Genomic DNA, 13,588 nt, shown 5'->3' with positions numbered 1-13,588 from the left:
TTTTAGCCGGAGTGGAACCTCAGATGTCTTTACATTCATACCGCTGCATCTCATCAGGGATGCCTCAATAATGAACAGACATCCCAGATGAGATCAGAAGGGCTGGACGCCAATTAAGAGAGAAGCACAGAGGGAAATTAAAAGGCTGTATTGACATGTTTGACATCCAGGTTCTTAAAAACATTTTCTGGGACAAAAGATCCCAGCCATGGTTTAGAAGGCAGACCGGAATTTCTAGCTGAAATTCCTTCTCACTGAGCGCTTTTAAGAAACAAAAGAAATAGCCTGTTTTCGTCCGAGAGCAGCTGCAGGGTGTTTGCTCTGATCTTTTTGTTTGTTGCTTGAAAAACCATGTGCCACAACCAGTAACTTCAGTGTATTTCATTGGGATTTTATGACTGAAAATATTAAAGTCCTTTTTATGTGAAGAAGCTCTGTCAGACTGGATGAAGAACACTACTACAACTTCTAAGTTGAAAACAGATTTGGGCCATCCAACATGTTCTGGTGAACATCGGCCAAAGTCTCAAGTTTTTCATCAAAATTCTCCTGTTTTTGGCTCCATCAATTGGAGAAATGCATCAAAGCATGCAGCTCCCATGTTTCAACATAACTATGGTATGTTCTTTTAAACACATTCTTTTATTTGCATCGAACCATCTCCACAGTTACCATGGATTTAATGGCTGCTTTTTTGACTTATGCTCTTCTTGAACCGTCTGTCAGTGCAGATGGTCATTTCCTGGTCGGTTCACAGTTGTGCTGAACTCTATTTTGTTTTCAGGTGATACGTTGTAAACAAACACAGCTTAAAATTTCTCCAACACTTCATCTCTGACCTGCCTGGTGTGCCCATTTATTATTTGCTTTCACAGTTTTTTTTATTTAGGGGCGTTATTTTAATCAAACAAAAAAAGTATCCGATTTTTTTATGTTAATAAAAAATCAGGGCTGGAACTTTAATGTATTGATTTTGATTCATTAATTACCTAGATTTTAAGGTGTTACAAATCTACAAAGATAATTAATTGCTTTTCTTCCAAACATAGAACCTTTATGTTTGCATGTTTCTGGTACATTCTTTCATCTGACAGACAAACAACACCCACAAGTAGCAGCAAGAGAAAGCTTCTTCCCTTGGTCCACTGAGGGTTCATTCTTGTTTCAAAAACCTTTCTGATGAGGCGCTTGAAAAGTCTACTGGTGTGTTCAATTTGTGCTACACGGAGTTAGCCTACCAGCAAAGCTGCTCAAACTGAGAGAACATGATTGGAACATTCAATTTATATTCCAGACTTCAATTAACAGGCCTGTATCTGTGCGATTTAAAGTCCACAATAACAACATCGACTCCAAACCCTTCAAGTTTTAGGCGAACAGCTGTTCCACTGTATCGCTAATAATAGCAACTCCACGCTAAAATGTAGCAGCAACACAAACATCCCAGCTTTTGTGCTATCTAGATTTTATAATCTGACTTTGCACCAATCTGATGGTTGAATATCCTAAATAATAGATTGTAAACACTAACTATCTTTCTTGTTGAGCTCATGAGAATGTTTATTTCTTTAATTAACTAGCATCAAAATTGTTTTTGAATTGAAAATGTTGCTTATTTTGTCGAAACATGGTTTTCTATAATTACCTACAGTTTCTGTCTTTAACTCAATCACAAATTTTAATCACGTTTTGACATTTATCCTTTTTTCTTCTTTACAAATTACACAACTTTGAGTTTGTCTGTCGCATAAATCCTAATAAAATACACTGTAAATGTTGGAAAGTCCAAAGGTGTGAATACATTTGCAAGACCATTTTTTCACTGAGAGCTCTGTGTTGACTCTAATTAAACTACGATGTGCAGTGAGGCCGCACATCTGATGACGCATCTGCCTCATAGCCATCCGGCTTCTTTCCCTCCACAGAGTCATGTTTCATTCTACTTCTTCTGTAGAAATGAGATGGGACATGGAGATGATGGTGACTTATTTAATTTTAACAGACATGGAGGCTGAGAGTGAGGAAGATGATGATGATGAAGATGATGATGGTAAAAAGGTCAGTGGGGACGTTTTAAAGAGCTGACAGAGGGCCACCCTCACCGCTGTCAGCCTTTTTTATTGTTAGCAAGCGATGTGTGCTTTCACAGCTTTGTTGGTCTGTTCTTACATGCTGGTGCCGCTGTTGATCTTGTCGTGAATGTTTGCTGTTTTTTTTTTTTTTTGTCTGTTGTCGCCGAAGCTGCTCTTTATTTGTCATCTGTGCTGTTCTTGATGTGTTTTGGTCTTTGGTCAGTGTTTGGATGTTATCTATCTTGTGCTGTTGCAGTTTTTAATTGAAAGACTTCAGACCTCATCCACTCAGTTTGGCTTTGTGCCCATGGTCTGTGCTCTTGCTCTGTGTTAGTGTCTCATTCACAAAGCAAATATCTCTAATAGTATGCTGGAGCAACCATGCAGTGATCAAGAGCCTCTTCTATTAGTTTCCATCTGTCCTGACTTCACAATCGATTGCTGCCTTTCCATTACAAATGTGTGCAACTTTGTCTATATTTCACTAATTTGGAAAAGACATAACTTTGTACTTGCACTTTTTCCTTTCAATAAGAAAGGCAATTAAAATCACATGTGAATAAGTTTGTTCAGGCGATAAATCGCTAAAAATTATGCAGTGCCTTGATCTTTCTACCACTTCCTGTCGTCGTCTTCTTCGTGTTTTGTGCCAGCGGCAACATCCGGTTGTTGATGATGTGACTTGTGTGATGTTGTCATTAAATGGTTCAGCCTCATGATGGCATTCATCCCCAGATCTTAGATGAGCTTGTTGAGATTTGCAATTGAGTGCAAATTAACAATGACGATTGTCACTTCAGTATAGGACCTCTTCAGAAGCCATGCTTTGCTGGACTATTTGTGCTTGGAAACATCGGCCTGTTTGGAGAGTCAATGAACCCCAAGTTTTCTCACAGACACCATAGCATTTTTATGACTTGGTTCAAATCTTTTGGATTTCCTTTCTCAAGCTGCTCAGTAGTTTCTTTGAGCTCTGGTCTTTTCCTCCTGCCAGAACTGGTGGAACTGAGTCAAGTTTGTTCTCCACTTCATTGACACATGCCTTTTTAGATCTGCCCACAAACCTTTCATAGGACTGAGATCAAAGTTTTGTGATGGCCACAACATTGACTTTGTTTTCCTTAAAAGCCACTTTGTAGCCACTGTGGTTGTATGCATGGATCATAGTCCATTTGGAAGCTAAATCGGCACCTGAGCTTTGAATTCCTGGCTGATCTTTATAGAAGTTGTTTCAGTATTTCCCCATACAGTTGGGACGGTACAAGCGCCCCGTTCAATGCATCAATGATAAACCCGTCTTTCAGGAACAACTGCACTACGCCTGTAAGGTGTGCAGTGTTGCTCAGCAAAGACGCATTTGGTCCAGGGTTACTGGTGTATAACCTATTAGAATAAAAACAAAGAAGACTTGGGGGGCAAGTAAAGCCTAGTGGTTTGCCAAGCTTATAATGCACTGGGGGACTTTCCTGTGTATGTAAACTTCCTGCTTCAACTGCAGTTGGAAGCTAATTTTCTTCACTTGCTATTAAACTATCAACACTCCAGGTTTTTAGGTGTTACATCTCAAGCACACCTCATGCATTCAATGAACCCCTAACTGGTTCCATCCAGAGTGCTTCAGACTATGTGATTTCCCAGTTTGTACTTCTTTCCAGGGGGTTGAAGAATCTGGAGACTGCAGTAATTATTGAAAGTAGCAATTAGTGTTGAATTTGAAATAATTGTCATTTCTCACAGAGAACATGATTGTGGATTTTAGGTGAAGCAGGAATGTGTCAAAGACTATTTCCATTATGGGGGAAGAATTTAAAGAACATTTGTGTTTGCCTGGTTAACAGGCTGCTTTGGAGAAGCATCAGTGATTCTGTCTATAAGAAGAGACAGAGCAGACTACGATAATTAAGGGAGTTTAGGTTTTGCAGTATTTAGAGAACGACCTTGTAGATTTTCTATAATTCAATTATGGAGAGTGCAGTCTCATTTGCAGACATCCATGAGGGTCGCAGCATCAGACCGAGTGAGTTTTAAAAAAAGGGTCTATGAAGAAACAAACTAAGAAAGAAAGCTGAAACTTGTCCAAAGAAAGACACTTCATGAAATCAAAAGCATAATGAACATAAAACACAGTTAGACTGAATATATTTGAATTCATTTCACACATACTTTATTAATCCCAAAGGGAAATTAAATATCTTCAATCTGAAGACTTGCTGTATGACAGCCTTATGACTGTCATGATGACATGCTAACAGCTCAATATCCAGAAAGCTGAGACTATACTGTATCCCACAGTGACATGTTCCAGATGACACCACTGGTTCTTAGCTTAACTTTCTGATAAAATGTAAGATAAGGTGTTTTTCTTTATTAGGCTTGAATTGCATCTCAATTCAGCTGTGCTCATTTTATGTTTGTTTTTGATTTGTTTTATGTTGTTTTACTGTGCAACAGCAAACCTGTGCGTTTGTTCTGCGTCTCTGTTGTTGAGCAGCAGCTACGCTCTCAAAATCAACTTTGTGCATGATTATTTGGCTGTGAAGATCTGTTTCTAAGGAATTTTTGACCATATTTCAGTGTTTAACCTTGTGATTGTTGGCCTTCGTCTCAGGGCTCTGCAGAGCGAGAGGCTGTTGCTACGGAGGAGATGTCAACTCTGGTAAACTACGTCCAGCCGACCAAGTTCAACTCCTTTGAAGCATCAAAGAGTAAGAGAGCAACAGATGCAGAATCTGCTGCAACACAGTTTGAATGTTGGATCTTTGTGTCTCTAACTCAGTTACATGTTTTGCCTCAATATTGTTTTTAAATGACAGGATCAGGATGTAAGACCATCTGAGGCATTTTTCCTAAAGCCGATGTCTGAAGGAGGGAAGTGATGTAACCAAAATAATTGCCCAAGAAATGAGCCGCTTCCTGTGTTTTTCTGTATCTAGAGGCAGCCCGCTGTTACCACATGTCATCTTTTGTGGAGACCAAAGCTTTGGAGCACCTCACAAAGTCACCAGTGGAGTTCGTGGAGTATCCTTGGCAACCGATACCCAGTTGCGGAACGCCATGGCAACCGGTTCTTTACTTTGTTTTCCCTCTTCCTCTTTCAATGCTTCTTTTTTTTTTCTTCAAATGTCAGAAATCTGTATGAGTCACTGAGGAACTTTAGCATTCTTTTTTTTTATTTGAGCTCGGGTATTTATGTCGGCTTGCAGAGGAGGAACTTCAAAGGTTGTAAGTCCATTTCAACATTTATAATTACTAACATCTACTTCTAAAAATAAATCAAAACCCTTTATAAGTGTATATATATATATATATATATATATATATATATATATATATATATATATATATATATATATATATATATATATATATATATATATATATATATATATATATATATATATATATATATATATATATATATATATATATATATATATATATATATATATATATATATATATATATATATATATATACCCTGAAGACAATTTCATGCATGATTTCTCTTTACCAGATAATTATTCTCTGGTTGTTTTCCTTAATGTTGTGTCGACAAGATATAATAAATCCCAGCTGAGTCGAATTTACCCAAAAGGAACCAGAGTGGACTCGTCAAACTTTATGCCTCAGCTGTTCTGGAATGCTGGATGTCAACTTGTGGCTCTCAACTACCAAACTATTGGTAAAAATGAAATAATAAAATAGATAAGGCAAAACAACAAAAGTAAATTTTAACTCATAACCAACAAGTTAGAACAAGAAGGCATTTCAGTTTTTATCCCCTTTAGACTTGAGTGCCACCATTGATCACAGCAACATTATACTTCTTTTATCATCTTGGGTCGGAATTATGGATTCCACTTTAAATTTATTTTGCTAATTGTGTCCCAAACAAAATCTTTAGCATTGATTTTGTTCGTAATATCCTTAGAATCAGTTGAATTGTACTTTATTCCAGGGATTAGTCATTGGCCCTCTTTTATTCTGAGTTAATGTATGTTATCCTTTGCAGATGACATTTAGCCTTGGAGGTCTGTATTAAACTGACAGATTCTATTTCTCTCATTAATCTCACATATCATTTTTCTGGTATTAAATGATAGTTGGCTAATAATTTTAGTTGCCTCTGGATCAACTAATTTAATTATTTTTTGATTTTCACTAGTATTTTCAGGCTGAAAGCTAACATGTTTTGCTTATAATAGATCCTAGTGACTAGGTTTTCTTACTAAAGTTTTCGGTTCTGTGCATGTAGATTTTTGCAAAACATGTGTGTTTGCACCTCCACTCCACTTACAAACTGAGTTTGTAATTATAGAGAATGATTCTTGAATATGGAAAGAGGTTTTAGAAACAATGACACAGAGTCCTACTCGTGCCTTCTGTGTTAGAAGAAGCCACAACAATCATGGAGAAGTTTTTAAGGCTTTGTTTACATCTTTCCCACTTTTTTGTTCAGTTTATAATGTTACCTGAAATCCTCGTTAACAGTGTTGATGACCTTGTCGATCCTCTTTAGATGTTGTCATCATCTATTGGACAGCAAAATATTTAATCAACAAACATAATATTCAGCACTACACTAAATATTTAGCTAATATGTCAATTTGCTAGCCAACAACCAGAACTGGATGATCAAAATAAAAACTGGATTTTGTTAATCCTTTCGTGAACATGCTGCAACAGTGTTCGCAAATACAAAATCAGGATAAATACATTGTTATTAGCTTCCTTCGCTAATAGCACTTAGCCATGTCGCTGATTGATTAAGTAAATGTGGCTTGATTTTAAAGCTTAGTAGAAGAAATCAAGTCAGGTCAGACTAGATTAAATCAAGTTTGAGCCAGGTTATATCTAAGTTAAGTCCTTAGTGGTAAATACATCAGTATAGATTAGTAGCATCTTGCACAGTTTCCTGAGTTCCTGCCATTGCCTTCAATTTATAAGAGGGAATACCTCTTTTTTATGCACTTCTCTCTCAAAAGGTTCAAATCAAAGTTAATTTGTGTGTTTTCATCCTGCAAATTATAGTGCCAAAATCTCTCCTTAGTATTAACAGAAGTAATACTAACAGTATCTGTACAACAGTCGGAGAACCATGGCTGTCATGGTGTAGATCTAGAATATTTAAATAAAAAACAGTTTCAACTGTTTGAGACTAATAGACTAGTGTAGCTCAGGCCTCAGTCCACAGTTTTCTGCCAATCGCTATATTTTATCACCAATAAATAACCTGAACAGAATTACCCAGACTGCATTGAAGAGGTTTATTTAAAAGAAATTTAAGTCCTAGAGTGACTCCGACTGAAATAAGGAAGAGTAGCTTGAAATCTTGTGATATTGATAACAAAAATTAGTTTTATGTTCCAGATTTGTCCATGCAGCTGAACCTCTTCATGTTCGAGTACAACGGACGCAGTGGCTACCGACTGAAACCAGAGTTCATGAGGCGTCATGACAAACACTTTGACCCTTTCGCAGAGAACACAGTGGATGGCATCGTAGCTAATACTCTCTCTGTGAAGGTACAGCTCAACGATAAACTCCTTCTCATACTGTAACTGCTCATAATGATGACACCAAGTACATTGACCTAAATTTGCTGTTGTCACTAAATATTCTTAGAATCAGATTCAGCCTTTATTTGAATGTGCAAATGCACAACAAAATTTGTTTGAGTACAGTCCATCTAAAAAACACCAAACGACAAAAAAAAAAAAATTACAACAGCAGACATGGGTAGAGAGGTGCCTGAGTCTGTAGTCGTCACAGGAGGTGTTGCCCTTTCATCACAGAAAAAAATAATAACATGAGGATAGGCTGTTCTTTCTTACTATGAGAAGAACTTATTTGTCTGTAAATACAAATGAAGAATCTTTAAATAATTTTGTTTATGACGGTGCTAACTTTTTCGTTTTTTGCTATGAATGTTCTGCAATCTCCACGTGCTGCTGCCAGTCTTGCCCAGGATTCTCTTTGCAAAAGAGATTTTTAATCTCAATGGAATTTTCCTGGTGAAATAAAGGTTAAATACATAAATACAAAAATCCATTTAAAACCGCTCTTAAAGCCACTATTGCATATTGCAGGTCATCTCAGGCCAGTTTCTGACTGAACGGAGGGTGGGTGTGTATGTGGAGGTGGAGATGTTCGGACTCCCCGCAGACACTCGGAGGAAAGCTCTGAAGACTAAAACCTCCCAGAACAACAATGCTGTCAATCCTGTGTGGGACGAGGAGCCCATCGTCTTCAAGAAGGTGAGAGACGCCTAGAGCAACAAATGGCCTTGTTGAATCAAAAACCGCTTTCAGACAGATGACTTCTGCTTTCGTGCAGGTTATTCTTCCGACTCTGGCCTCTCTGAGAATTGCCGCATTTGAGGAAGGAGGAAAGTTCATCGGCCATCGAATTATTCCAGTGTCTGCCATCAGACCAGGTCTGTAGTATTCAGATCAAAACTCGTCTACTAATGCTGCTTATGGCATCAAAAAAAACGAGGAAACAACTGACTAGAGCTCTGAGCTGCAGCACTGTTCATTTCAGTACTTTTTTTTCATTTTGCTGTCTAATCTCACAAATAGACTTGGCATATTATTCAGACACTGACAGTCTTGCTAAAATAATCATCTTGGCACTCACTCTGTTCAGAATCACATTGAGGCTTTAGAGAATCTATGCTGCTTTCATTAAATAAGTGTTGCTTGACTCTTTCTTTGCAGATTCAGCAGCAAATATATTAACCTGCCAGGTTTTATGCTATGTAACCTATTTTTCTTTCCTACAATTCTAAATGTACCTGAGTGAAGTTGGGCCACTCCCCCTTTTTGTACAGATTTCTTCTGGGGCAATATTTTTCAGATCATTAAACAAATGACACGATCACACAAAGGCAAGATAATTAAAACCTTTAAAAAAAATTATTATCTGTTTCTGAGTCATTCAGAGGGAGGCTTGTTTGTGTGCTTTGGATTTTTGTTCTCCTGCCTAACACAAGTGTGCTTTTTAAATTAAGGAACTGATGGATGAGTATCCTTCATCAGGATTTTTTTTTCTGGAGAGCAGAATTCATGGTTTTTGTCAGTCATTGTAAGCAGCAAAGCAGCACTAGACCTCCAAACTACAGCTACAATCTTTGACTGTTGGAATGAAGATCTGCTTTTTCTGATACACCATGTGTGTCATGCTGAATACCTTCCAAAATGATCCACTTTTGGTAAATATGAGATGGACCATTGTGTTCCTTTTGATCAGTGCTTTTCACACATGGAGGCTGTTTTCATCCAGTTTTCTCTTCTTATTGTTGAATTGTGAACTCTGAGACTTTAACTGAGGCAAGTGAGTCCTACTGCCTTCCGGACCTTCTGGGTGAGGCATTGATGCGTTCATAGTCTTAATTCCAGTAAACAAGTACGCTATGGATAATAGTTCTCACTGCGGTTCACCAAGAAATTGTTCTAACTCTTTTCTAGTCTGATAGGAGTCTGGTAGAAGTCAACCATTTTGTTTCTAAACACTGGGGGTTGATGTTTTGCTTTTGTAATTATTTTAGCCTAGACTGGACCCCTAACATGGTGTTTAGGGACCACAGTGTGTTTTAACTTCCCAAGCTGCATTTGCTTTGATGCATTTTAGATATGCTGTACAAAAAAATCTACAAATAAGTGTGTTTTCCACAAAAACTTTGTTGTCACATACCACAGAAATATCAGAAAATCTTGAACCATGACTATGCCAGTGTCCACTGTACTTCTGTCAGAAATATCCTACTTAAATGATTTTGTGACTCTACTGGTCTGGTAGTGCAAGAGAAATTCAAACCACCTTTGAAAAATGTGGATAATTAAAGCGAATAGCATTTTCCCGATGGACCAGGTCTGTTTGGATAACTTTTTTCGCTTAATAATGAAAGCAGCATTAGAAATCTGAATTGTTGTATTTCCTTAGGTTATTTTTGATGTCAAAGTTAACTTGATGAGCTGAAATGTGTATGTGGGTCAACAGCATGGTGAATAATTTGGTACATGTTTCCTCTGCAGGCTACCGTTACATCGGCTTGAGGAATGAGAAAAACCAGTCTCTGATTTTGCCAGCTGTGTTTGTCTACATTGAAGTCAAAGACTATGTACCAGATACATTTGCAGGTAAAAACTCCTCAGAAATGCAGTCTTTGGGAAGGTATTTTCAAGTAAAATATATTAGTTAACTTCTTTAATTCTGTCTGACTCTCTTGTCCTGATTTATGGTGATCCTTTCTTAATGGAACTTTTAAGTTGATCCAAATGATATTGATTTGTCTGCTTAGTCTGCTTAGAGTTCTTTGACTGGTTAGAATGTGGAAGAAATCCTGGCAGCAAGTTCAAAAGTTCACCATTCTCATCTGTGAGACATTCTCTGATCCCTGTGATGGGCCAATGCTATGCTGGTCCTGAAGCTTGCTGGACATCCTTGGACTGAATAAATTCTGAATTCACTGCAACTGTACAATGAGATGGAACATTCTTAGCACCATTTTGTTTTATTATTACTTTTTTTTATATATATACCTTTGGCCGTTTTTATGTGAAGCACTTTCATTTGGATGCAATCATTGCTAACAACAGATGAAAAAAACTTTGTCAACTGCTAATAGGATTGCATAGCTGTACAGATGATAAAGAGGCACCAATATATGTTTTCAGCTTATTGCTCAAACATGGTCTTCTCTTCATAGACTGATTTTGAAATATAAATTTTTGCACAAACCTCTTTGGTAAAAATTTGCTTTTTCAGAAATCATCAGTTATACTGTCATTTTTGGAACATCATTTTGTAATACCAACTAAACTGATTTGTTGAAGTTTCCTGGGAACTTGTGGACTTCACAGCTCCATAGAGCCACCTGCTGGACATTTTTTTTAATAGAAGAATTACTTGATTAAGTATGTCTTGCTGCTTGTGAAGTTACAGAGTTGCCAATTAAATAATTTGTTGTAGACTGTGCCATTTTGTAATGAATGAATATATGACTTTGAAAAATTAATCTTCATTTGATCTTTTATAACAGGCTAAATAACCCATATTATTGCTGTTAACTTTTGACTGTGTAACTTTACAGACCCATAATTGTCAGCGTATTGATTCATTCTTAGAACATTTCAGATCTCAGGACAATACACATGCTGTGAAATCTCACATTATTTTTGGGTTGCTTTTGTTTTTTCAAGTAGTTTTTAAGATAATGAAAAGCGCAGACTTGTGATAACTACAGTTCAAATAAATAATCCTCAAAATATGTTCAAGTCTTGCCTTGAGTACATGAAGAATTAATGATCCAGACTTATGGCAGTAGAAGTTCTGAAGTTCTAGTTCAACATCTTCCGTTGCTAAATGTTTTCATCCACCTGTGGTTGTCTGTGTCCTCATTTCCGTCCAGATGTGATCGAGGCTCTGTCCAACCCGATCCGGTATGTTAACCTCCTGGAGCAGAGAGCCAAACAGCTGGCAGCTCTGACTCTGGAGGACGGCGAGGAGGAGGCGCAGATCGAGGTACTGCTTCTTCTTATTCCATCTATTGTTGTTTACTTATCTATTTACCAAGTTGTTGTTTTTTTAAAAATGTAATTTGGCGACAACCATTTTTTCTGATTACAGGATGAGATGGACACGGGAGCAGAGCGGAAGAACGACCTGAAACCGGCTCCGCTGGAAAATGGACTCAGTCCTACCTCAGGTCCAACTGGTCACACCCCCGTTGCTACGACACCAAAAGCCTCGGCGGCCCATCAGCAAGCAGCTACAACTGGTAGGAAATAAAAACATCACAACTTTGGTTTTTGTATTAATAAATGTAACAATAGATTTAATTGTCTTGCTCTTTTCATTGGATTATTTCATTTTTGAATTTTAGAAGCAGCCAAACCAGCAGCAAAGACTGAAGATCTGGTTTTAAGTGTTTTAATAGGTGAGGTTTTCTTCAAATATAAAATATGTGAATTAAAGAGTCAATAACCGATTTACAATGCTGTAAAAAGTCACATAGATTTATTTTGTTTTTGCTTGTTAAATATTAAAAATCATTTAACAAATACTTAGATTAATAAAGTAATCTCAGTAGATACAAAAGGCAGGTTTTAATTAATATATTTATTAGGCAAATAAATTATTCACACCAATTTGCGTCTAGTTTCTTTAGGAACAATTAAGGAAAGTTTACTGGTGACATGCAGAATGAAGAAATCACTTAAATAGAATCTGTCTAAGAGGTTGAAGTAGGCAGAAAGATCTACATAAGAAATCTGCATTTCAGACCTTGATTCAGCCAGATTTTTAAAACAAAATTGAAAACATCTATTTTATAGTGTTGAGAACTGGTAACTCTGTTGCTAAACATTTTCAAAATGTGCAAAAATGCTAAGCAAATAAATTAACTGCACTATTAGCAGGTTAGATAATATGCTAACAAATTAGCATATTAGCTAACAAGTTAGCATATTAGCAGAAATTGCTCACCACATAAAATAGAAAAATAGAATCATCATTTGAAAACAGTTTTTTTTTCATTGGTTTCCAAATGAAAGGGAAACATACTTTTTTACAGCACAGTAATTAAGGCACTAGCAAAAACAAAATGTGTTTCTGCTCAAAGAATGTTGATATGTGAATGAAGTTTTTGTTTGTCTCTGGCTGCCACAATTGTAAAATTGTCTGTTAACCCAAATTCAATCTTCTTACAGTTTCATGTTTTTTGATGAGAACTATGAATCTGATGACGTACTGACAGATATCCCAGCATGCACATTGGATGCGCTGCAGCAGTCCAAGGTCTACCAGAAGGAGCAGCGGCGTCAGTTCAAGGAGCTGAAGGAGCTGGTGAGGAGGCACCAGAAGAAGACCTCAGAGCTCCTCCGAGAGTTCAGCAACAAGTACAAGAAGACGGCCAGGCAGTGCAGCAAGAGCAGGTAAACAATGCCTCAGTCAGTCCAACAGAATAACAACACAACACAGTTAATCGCTTCCACGTAAGTTAAGGTGCTGCATAAATGTGGCATTTAAAGATGTGTAGGACATTGCAAAAGTATTCTGTCAATTTGGATAAGTTTTGAACAAACTTTGGTGAATGTTTTTGTAAGTTTTAGGGAAAGGTGACATTGCTTTGTGCATTTGCCAGGGCTTCGTGTCCGGAGAGTGAGAGAGACGAGCGTCTGCAGCAGCTAAGGGATGAGCAGCAGCAGCAGCTGCTGGCTCTGAGGCAGGAGCAGTACTACAGTCAGAAGTATCTGCAGAGAGAGCACATCAAGATGGTAAGGTCTGACATCATCTGTGCCTCAGGGTGACTGCACTTGTAACAATGACTCAGCATGTTTTTTTTCTATGATGAGAGTGAAGGGCTGTGAGGATCTCTGTTTCCTTCAGCTTACAGAGCGGCTCACCAGTCTGGCTGAGGAGAGCCACAACTCACACATGAAGAAGCTCAAAGACATCTGTGACAAGTAAGCACAGCAAAACCGTCCATAAAACTAAAAGATCTTCACGTTTAT

The 13,588-nt window shown here is 37.5% G+C and overlaps 1 protein-coding gene across 1 annotated transcript in view; it reads left to right on the top strand.

Annotated features, from left to right (window-relative positions):
- LOC129353933 (1-phosphatidylinositol 4,5-bisphosphate phosphodiesterase beta-1-like) overlaps positions 1-13,588 on the top strand; it is a 32,694-nt gene that overhangs the window by 15,529 nt on the left and 3,577 nt on the right. Inside the window, exons 15-28 of the mRNA XM_055023362.1 lie at positions 2,003-2,058; positions 4,681-4,777; positions 5,006-5,090; positions 5,630-5,754; positions 7,443-7,597; positions 8,162-8,329; positions 8,409-8,508; positions 10,109-10,213; positions 11,485-11,597; positions 11,703-11,853; positions 11,959-12,012; positions 12,832-13,009; positions 13,219-13,351; positions 13,464-13,540. Of these exons, the coding sequence (XP_054879337.1) occupies positions 2,003-2,058; positions 4,681-4,777; positions 5,006-5,090; positions 5,630-5,754; positions 7,443-7,597; positions 8,162-8,329; positions 8,409-8,508; positions 10,109-10,213; positions 11,485-11,597; positions 11,703-11,853; positions 11,959-12,012; positions 12,832-13,009; positions 13,219-13,351; positions 13,464-13,540 (1,597 nt within the window). The remainder of the gene's footprint in view (positions 1-2,002; positions 2,059-4,680; positions 4,778-5,005; positions 5,091-5,629; positions 5,755-7,442; positions 7,598-8,161; positions 8,330-8,408; positions 8,509-10,108; positions 10,214-11,484; positions 11,598-11,702; positions 11,854-11,958; positions 12,013-12,831; positions 13,010-13,218; positions 13,352-13,463; positions 13,541-13,588) is intronic.

Source organism: Poeciliopsis prolifica, unplaced genomic scaffold (assembly GCF_027474105.1).
Source record: "Poeciliopsis prolifica strain line A6 unplaced genomic scaffold, Auburn_PproV2 SCAFFOLD099, whole genome shotgun sequence".
Taxonomy (NCBI): Eukaryota; Metazoa; Chordata; class Actinopteri; order Cyprinodontiformes; family Poeciliidae; genus Poeciliopsis; species Poeciliopsis prolifica.
Note: the sequence above shows the minus strand (reverse complement) of the source record. Positions and strands in the feature narration are given on the sequence as shown.